The 7,874-nt window shown below is 50.2% G+C and overlaps 1 protein-coding gene across 3 annotated transcripts in view; it reads right to left on the reverse strand.

Annotated features, from left to right (window-relative positions):
- Nucleotides 1-307: 307 nt before the first annotated feature.
- The window catches only part of THEM5 (thioesterase superfamily member 5), an 8,105-nt gene continuing 538 nt past the window's right edge, over nucleotides 308-7,874 (reverse strand). The window contains exons 2-6 of one of the 3 annotated variants that reach the window (XM_007088146.3): nucleotides 7,005-7,206; nucleotides 5,648-5,786; nucleotides 1,466-1,576; nucleotides 1,026-1,150; nucleotides 646-726 (exon numbers count right to left, since the gene is read on the reverse strand). In XM_007088146.3, the coding sequence (XP_007088208.1) occupies nucleotides 683-726; nucleotides 1,026-1,150; nucleotides 1,466-1,576; nucleotides 5,648-5,786; nucleotides 7,005-7,206 (621 nt within the window). In that variant the 3' untranslated portion in view covers nucleotides 646-682. Of the gene's footprint in view, nucleotides 727-840; nucleotides 1,151-1,465; nucleotides 1,577-5,647; nucleotides 5,787-7,004; nucleotides 7,207-7,874 lie in introns of those variants that run through there. The other 2 variants (XM_007088147.3, XM_042994140.1) reach the window with 2 other exon arrangements.

The following is a 7,874-nucleotide window of genomic DNA, read 5'->3' on the forward strand; positions in this document are numbered from 1 at the left end:
CCTACAAGACAAAGTTCAAGTTGCATTAGCTGGGTTTGGGAAGGTTTCCATGGTCTGCTCCTGCCCTGCCCCCTTCTCTTTCCCTAAACTCCTGCCCTACTCAAAACCTTGCTCTTCTCCAAAGTCACTCTGCCCTTTTACCCCGTTCCTTTGCTTTTACTATCCTTTTTGCCTGGAGAGTCCTCCCCTCCCTTGCTTGCCTGGTGAACACCACTCAAGTTTTGAGACTCAGTTTAAGCACTGCTTCCTCTAGAAAGTGTTTTTTTTTTTTTTAATCTCCTTTATAGAGTGAAATTGACCCCTCCCTTTGTGTCTGTACTGCATCCACGGCAGGAGCCAGGGTGGGGTGGCAGGAGCTGAGGGCCCCCTGCTTGTGGCCTGCTGTTGTTCACCTCAGCACCAGGGCTCTGTCTTTGTCTCTCGTTACTGTGTGCTCGGTGCCTCACCCAGGGCCTCGACGTGCAGGTGCTGAAGAAATCTCTTGGTTGGTGATGATGGGAAAGTGGGTGTGTGGGGGGTGCTGGCAGGATCTTGGCTTCCCACTACAGAAGGGTCTTAGCCTGAGAAGGAGGTTGTGAATCTTTATTTACTCAGAGGAAAGTGCCCTCTTCTTCATCTCACCAGTCACTTCCTGGAGACCACTCCTTGCTCTGCAGCGGGTCCTGAGCAGGCACAGTGACTGTCACTGGGACAATTCCTCTTCCAGCTGCAGCTGAAGGAAAACACCTGCAGGAGAAGGGCAAGCTGAGTGGCAGGAGCTGGATGTGGTGCACGGAGCATTTGCATCCTGTTATCTAGTACCGGATCCTGTCCTTGTGGTACAGGTCCGGCCACTCATACATAGAAAAAAAAAAAATCCTGGCCGAGTTCTCCCTCATTTCATCAGAGTCTACAGCAGGTGCCCATTCCCACTCTAAAAAGCTGGACCTCAGTTTGGGACCGGATCCTCAGTATTCTTCCTTCCATTTGTCCTGAGGGTGATGGTGGCAGGACAGAGTCTGGGCTGAGGCTGAGAACCTCCTTACCTGAGGACTTGGCATAGACTCTCTGCTGGTCCCTGCTCTGGGCGATGCAGGACATGTAAAGCTTCTGGTCCTCGATCTTTTCCACGTCAACGTTCAGCACAGCCAGAGAGCCCACAGGGATCAAACTGAAAGAGGGCGTGGCTTAGCCCAGCCATCATGTGAACCCCTGGCCACCATCCCTTCACTCCTCTTCACTTCATCCTTCTCTTCAACCCACCCTGCCCCAAGAAACAAGTGGCCCAGGGCTCAGGGCCCATTTGTAGGCTCCTGGAATCTGATGGGAGAGGGTGTGCTCTGGCCAGGGACTAGAGGAACAGCTTAGCAGCAACTGGGGGAGGAGAGAGGCAGACAGGGCTCCTGCACCCAACACTGAGGATGGCCAGCCCTCAGTGATAAAAAAAGGTGTGACTTTGGCCAACACCTCAAGGATTCATACTTACTTTTTGAACCTGATGTTGAGGCTTAGTGTGAACAGCCCCTCTCCAGCCAGGTAAGCAGTTTTAGAGAAGGTCTCATCCATCATGGCTGCCAGGGACCCTCCATGTGCAAACCTGGGGGTGGGGAGAATAAGGCCTGGGCTATGGGCCTCCCCCTGACCCCGACCCTGCCCATGGAACCACCTTGCCTGTACCTTTCTCCAGGACGGGAAAGGAAACAGAGTAGGATCCCAGCTGATCAAACTGGCCAAAGTCACTTCAGCCTTTCTCCCGTGTTGCTTCAGCATGTTAGCACCCCCTGACACAATTATCTTATTTTGCCAGGAAAATGTTGGGCTTTTTTTTTTTCTGATAAAGTTCATGGAAAAACATTTTTCTGATTCATCACCTAACTGCTGGCAGCAATTGCCATCATTTGGAAAGGTGCGCTCATACAGGGGAGGGGAAAGTCCCTGTACTTTTTGGCTTGGGCTTGGAGGCACAGCCTGGGGTCAGCCCCCACCTTATCTGTCACTATAGCTAGTGCCAGGGCCAAGCCTGCGTTTTCAAGGCAGCTAAATGTGAAAAGTGACCTCTGCCCTCTCTAGTGCCTTCCGAGCAGCCAGCAGGCTGCCTGCAGAAAGGACCTGCTTCAGCAGGATGTGCAAACTCTTGCTTTACTTAAAGTGAGAGAAATGTTCATTCTTATGTAAACTGACCTGCATGCCAAAGCTACTTCACTGTTGGTGAGGTTGGGGAACATAGAAGGGTGTCCAACTCTAACAGATAGCACAAAACAGATTCAGGGTTCTCATTTTCAAAAGCCTCGTTCTCCATGGACCAGCCCAGCTGCCCCACTGTGCTAGCATGGATTCCCCTCCTGTTCTCACCACCAGGAGGGGAGAGAGCTGGGGCCATGGAACCACACACCCACCTGGTTTGACTCCACCTCTCACTACCTGTTTGATCTTGAGCAAGTTGCTAAATAAATAGTTGAGCTGCTAAATTGCTAAGCTGTTCTGAGCCTGTTTTTCCACTATAATTTGTGAATAAAAAGAATTCCTATTAAGGGGCCTGGGTGGCTCTGTTGGTTGAGTGTCCGACTTTGGACACTTCCGGTGATGATGTCCTTGTTTGTGGGTTTGAGCCCCATGTCAGGCTCTGTGCTGACAGCTCAGAGCCTGGAGCCTGCTTCAGATTCTGTGTCTCCCTTTCTGCCCTTCCCCCGTTCACACTGTCTCTCTCTCAAAAATGAATAAATATTTAAAAAATTAAACAAAAATAATTCCTATCAGATTACATGAGGTAATGTTTACAAAACCCCTTGTGTACTTCCACATTGCTTGAAAGAGGGATAAAGGAGTTGATGCCGAAGAACCCCAAACCCACTCTTTCCTTATCCTCACTGGCCAGGCAGGGGCCCATTGGCAAGTGCGTGGATTCTGCAGGATAGCCCTTGGCCAGCCGGTAACCTACCCCTCCTAATTGCCTATGGGCTGGGTGGGTACTTATGACAAGATAGAAAATATATATTGGTGTCTGCCTCTGATTCCTGACACAGTGCTGCTGAAACTCTCGTAATTTCCTGGGTGATGGGACTGTCTTGTTCTATTGCGGCAACTCTGGGCGTGCTCCTGGATGGCTCCTGGATGGGGGCTGTCCCCAGAAAGACCAAGCTATGATTAAAATCTTGGCACTTTCACCTTCCCCCACCCCATTCTCTCAAGAAGGGAGGAGGGCTAGAAATGGAGTAAATGACGGATCATGCCTGTGTGAGGAAGCCTCCATAAAATCCCAATGGTGCAGGGTTTGGAAAGCTTCCAGGGTGGTGAACGCAGGCACAGTAGGAGGGTGATGCACTCTGACTCCACAGGGACAGAAGCTCCTGCATGCATTGGGGACCCTCCCAGACCTTGCCCATGAACGTGCTTCATCTGACCATTCTTCGGTATCCTTTATCAGACCCTTTAATAAACTGGTAAACATAAGTGTTCCCTGGAGTTCTGTAAGCCTCTCTAGCAAAGTAATTGAATGTGAGGAGGTGCTAGTAGGAACCTCCAAATTGTAACGGTAGAGGCCAAAGCAAGCCACCCCAAGATGGGCCAGTTTGACACGAAGATTATTTTAAATAATTTTTTTAAATGTTTTTAAAATGTTTATTTTTGAGAGAGAGACAGAGTGTAAGCCGGGGAAGAGTGCAGAGAGAGGGAGACACAGAATTGGAAGCAAGCTCTGGGCTCCGAGCTGTCAGCACAGAGCCCGATGAGGGGCTCAAACTCACGAACCATGAGATCATGACCTGAGCCGAAGTTGGACGCTCAACCGACTGAGCCACCCAGGCGCCCCTATACACTATTACGTTTGATTTCCTCTTGTTCATCTGTCTCACATCAATATGATTCCTCACCCAGCTAGAAGGACCCTTGAAGGCAGCAGGAAATTCTTGCTCCCCAACATAGCCAAATCAGATAGAAGTCATGGGAGCCTGGGGGCCTGCTACTTGTGATTGACATCTGAAGTGGGGGGCAGGCCTATGGACTAGCCCTTACTCTGAGGGATCTGATGCTCTCTCCAGATAGATGGTGTCAGAATGGAGTTGAATTGCAGGACACCCAGCTGGTGTCACAGAATTGCTTGGTGTGGGGAAAAGCCTTCACCCGTGTGGTGATAAGAAGTGTCAGAAGTAAAGTGTCCTGTGTGAGCAGTAAGGAGACACACAGGAGAGAAAGAAATGGTAGAGGAGAACTGGGTTTTTCCCTACACAGTAGACTGAACTGGGCGTTTCTTTCTATTCAGTACTAATCTCTTTCCTGGACCCCTCAACCTACTGACCTCAGTGTTGGATGGTCCTCCTCTGTCTCTCCTGCCCCACATCCATGAGCCCCTAAATAAAAGCTACACTTCACCCCCTACTTGGGGTTTTCCTTTTTAGAAGGAAGGGGATCCCTGACCTGTGCAGGGCTCTGACCTAGTCCCTCAGTGTCAGCATGCATTAGTATGAAAACCAGTGTCCCCATGGAAGACCGCTTTGGTATTGCCAAGACGACCAAGGGCTGCAGTCTGAAACCATGGCCTGTGGAGGTGCTGACATCGATTAAGATCTCCGATGGGGCACCTGGGTGGCTCAGTCGGTTAAGTGTCCTACTTCGGCTCAGGTCATGATCTCACGGTCCGTGAGTTTGAGCCCCGCGTCAGGCTCTGTACTGACAGCTCAGAGCCTGGAGCCTGCTTTGGATTCTGTGTCTCCCTCTCTCTCTGACCCTCCCCTGTTCATGCTCTGTCTCTTTCTGTCTCAAAAATAAACAAACATTAAAAAAAACAAATCTCTGAATTTAACGGCTACTGAGTCCCTCTCAGGCCTTGGGACCCTAGAGCTGCCTCCCCCTTTCTCCCTCTGTCTTGCAGGGACTCTGGAACCAACAGCCTTCAGCGATTGTTTAAAGAAGGAACAGTGACAGAGCAGAAGGCAAACAACCACGGACTTAGTGGCACAGTGGCCTTGGGCAAGAGGCTCAAGGCTAGCTTGATTTCCCTTGTGGAATTTATGTCTAGCAGTCTATTCCAAGTTTGAAGACAGCAGAATACAATAGAGAGATCGGTGGACCCAGATTAGAGTCCTGATCTGTCCTTGATTACCCGTGCTCCTGCGGGCAAGTTACCTTACCTCTGTGTGCCTCAGTTTGTCCACGGGTAAAATATGAAGTTTGGGTAGATGGTGTCTGATAGCTATATTGTGCTGTATGGTTCATGAGTATATACAATATTATAGTTTTCAGCCACTTAGGCAGATGGATATTACTGCCCCAGGTTTCAGGTAATGGGGCTGAAGGCCAGAAGTTAAACTGCCTGCTTGGGGTCCAAAGGCCAGCAAGACAGAGCAGGACTGGAAGCCTGGCTTCACATCTTGTCCTCTTCCAAGGTCACCACACCCTTCTCTCAAAGTGGCCCCCAAAACCACCTTCTTATTGGGAAATGTTCAGATCTCCATAAGGAGGCTCTCCTTGTCTGAACAATGGGGACTGGAGCAGACGACCCAGGATGCCCTCCCAGGCATGATGTTGAGACAGAAGCCCAGTTCCCACTACCCCCACCCAGCTCCTTAAGGAGAGGTACAGACTCCAGGGCCTGGTGTGTGGCTAATCCATCAACTGAGCAAGCCCAGGAAGCAGCTGAGGACATCCACCCAGGCCCTGCCTGTGGCCTTACCCTGGGGCCCCCTCCAGGTAGGGGCCAGGTTGGAAAAGACAGATGGACTTCTTCTTGGACGGGTGGAAAAAAATGACATACTCGTAGCCTTGTCCTTCCACTTGGAGGCACCTGGTAAAGATGCGCCAGTCGCTTTTGTCTGGGGAGAGACGGGAAGGGCTGCAGCTGGAGGGGGAGTTCGTGATTGTATGGGGCCCATTGGGATGCAGGGCCAGCCATTCAGCACCATGTCTGGAGCCCTGTCTCAGGCACAGGGTCTAGGAGAGAACCAGAGGACACCCAGTCTCTGCCCTCAGGGAGCCTTCAGTCTGAGAGTGGAGACAGAGCCCTCTTCTCAGGGATCCCTCAGTCTGGAAGGAGGAATAGTCAGGAAGTTCCCTGGCTGAGTGTAGAGATAGGATCAGGACCAGATTAAGACTTTAACAGATCTTAAACACTGAAAATTTAAAATGTAACATGTAATTCATATATAATTCAAAATAACAAACAGTAAAATACTAAACATAGTCAAATAGGAGTGCTGGCTGGCTCAGTTGGTAGAGCATGTGACTCTTGGTCTCAGGCTTATGAGTTCAAGCCCCATATGGGTGTAGAGATTACTTAAAAATAAAATCTTTAAAAAACCCAAAAAGTAAAATAAGTGCAGAAAAGTCTACCAAAGTTCTGGTTTTTATCCCCCAGAAAGACAACGACAACAACTACATCTTTTTTTGATGAATACCAAGTTCTTAGAAAAAAAAAATTATTTTGGTGACCCTGCTTTGTTTGTGACATAAACCTAAAGGTCATCTGTCTACTGGACCACACATTCATGAGTAGGCAGGAAAACCACATATGTGAATGAGACAAGAAAATAGGGACACCCACTGACACACACATATGCACGCACACACAAGAAGAAAGACGAAGGTGGAAAGTTCTATCCATCTGGTGGGTGTTTTGAGAGACTGGCTATGGGCCCAGTAGAATAAGGATGGTATGCCAAGGCCTGCAGTGGGGGTGGGGACTGGGTGGAGAGGACGACTTGGGATAAGGCTTGACAATACGGAAGAACACCAGGTAAGAAGGCAGAGGGCAGGGGGGCTGCTCTTGGCTGGGAGCAAAGGTAGCCACTTGATTATATTCTCTTGGATGGGAGGTGGGGAGCTAGAGACCAGAGAGCATACTCTTCTTTTCGCCACCTGCTGGGGCTGCAGTATAAGGAGTGGGGCAGACACAGAAAGGACTTCCAGGTGAGAACTGGAAGGGAGTTTGTGTATCTCCTTCCTGAGGGTGGAGAGTCAGTGCAGGGCAAGGGATTGGCTGAACCCCCAGGTGGGCTGGGTGTGCCCAGGGGTCCTCCCAGACCAGCCCTTACCTGAGGTAGCTGCTAACCCGAATGGGAGCTTGAGCCCCTGGATGTGGTCTCTGTTGGACTTGAAGGAGGGTAGTTTGATCCAGCCATCAGTCTTGGTCTTCTCCAGAAATTCCTGGTACAAGTTCAGCATGTCTGGACACCAGCTGGCATTGGGAAGGGCATAATCCTTCAAATCCGTCTTCTCCAGGCAGAATCTTGAAACCTGGGCAGCAAAATCAGGGAGACCAAACAGCTTCCTGGGGGACGGAGGCTGCTGCTTGGGCTGTGAGACCTCTAGGTGATTTGCTCCTGGGTTCCTGGCTCAATGGGGAGACTGAGGAAATATGGCTAAAGTTTCAGGGAATAAAACTTCCCATAATAGCGAATACTGCTCCTATTAATTGAAGCTTGTGAGTGTGAGAACTGATGGTCAGACTAGAGCCTGTTCTGAGACACTGTCTACCCTACAGGATGCGACCACAGTTGTTGAAGACCACTATTACCACCCCCACACCTGAGGGGCTACTCCAGCTCTGACTATAGCTGTGAGTGTGCCTGGGCAGAGTAGTTCCTTTGAAACACGGTTTTGGCACCCACAGAAGTGTGATACCATCTGCGAGACAACGTGAGCCCTCTATGGCATTAAAGGCTCACGGATCAGTCACTGCTCTGGGCAGTAGGCCAGCTGCTTTGCCAACACACGGACCCCTCCATCTGGAACCCCCCAACTCAGCTGCAGTGGTCTGTGTGCCATAGAAGGAAAGCGACTTGTTGGTGGCCACACAAGATTAAGACCAGGACAAAAGTGTCCTAGTGGTCTTAGTTTTGGATCCTGGCTCCTTGGTTTCTTTGTCTTCCTTCCTCCACACCTTCCTCCCTCCTTCCCTTCAT

The sequence above is a fragment of the Panthera tigris genome, chromosome C1 (genome assembly GCF_018350195.1).
Source record: "Panthera tigris isolate Pti1 chromosome C1, P.tigris_Pti1_mat1.1, whole genome shotgun sequence".
Lineage (NCBI taxonomy): Eukaryota > Metazoa > Chordata > Mammalia > Carnivora > Felidae > Panthera > Panthera tigris.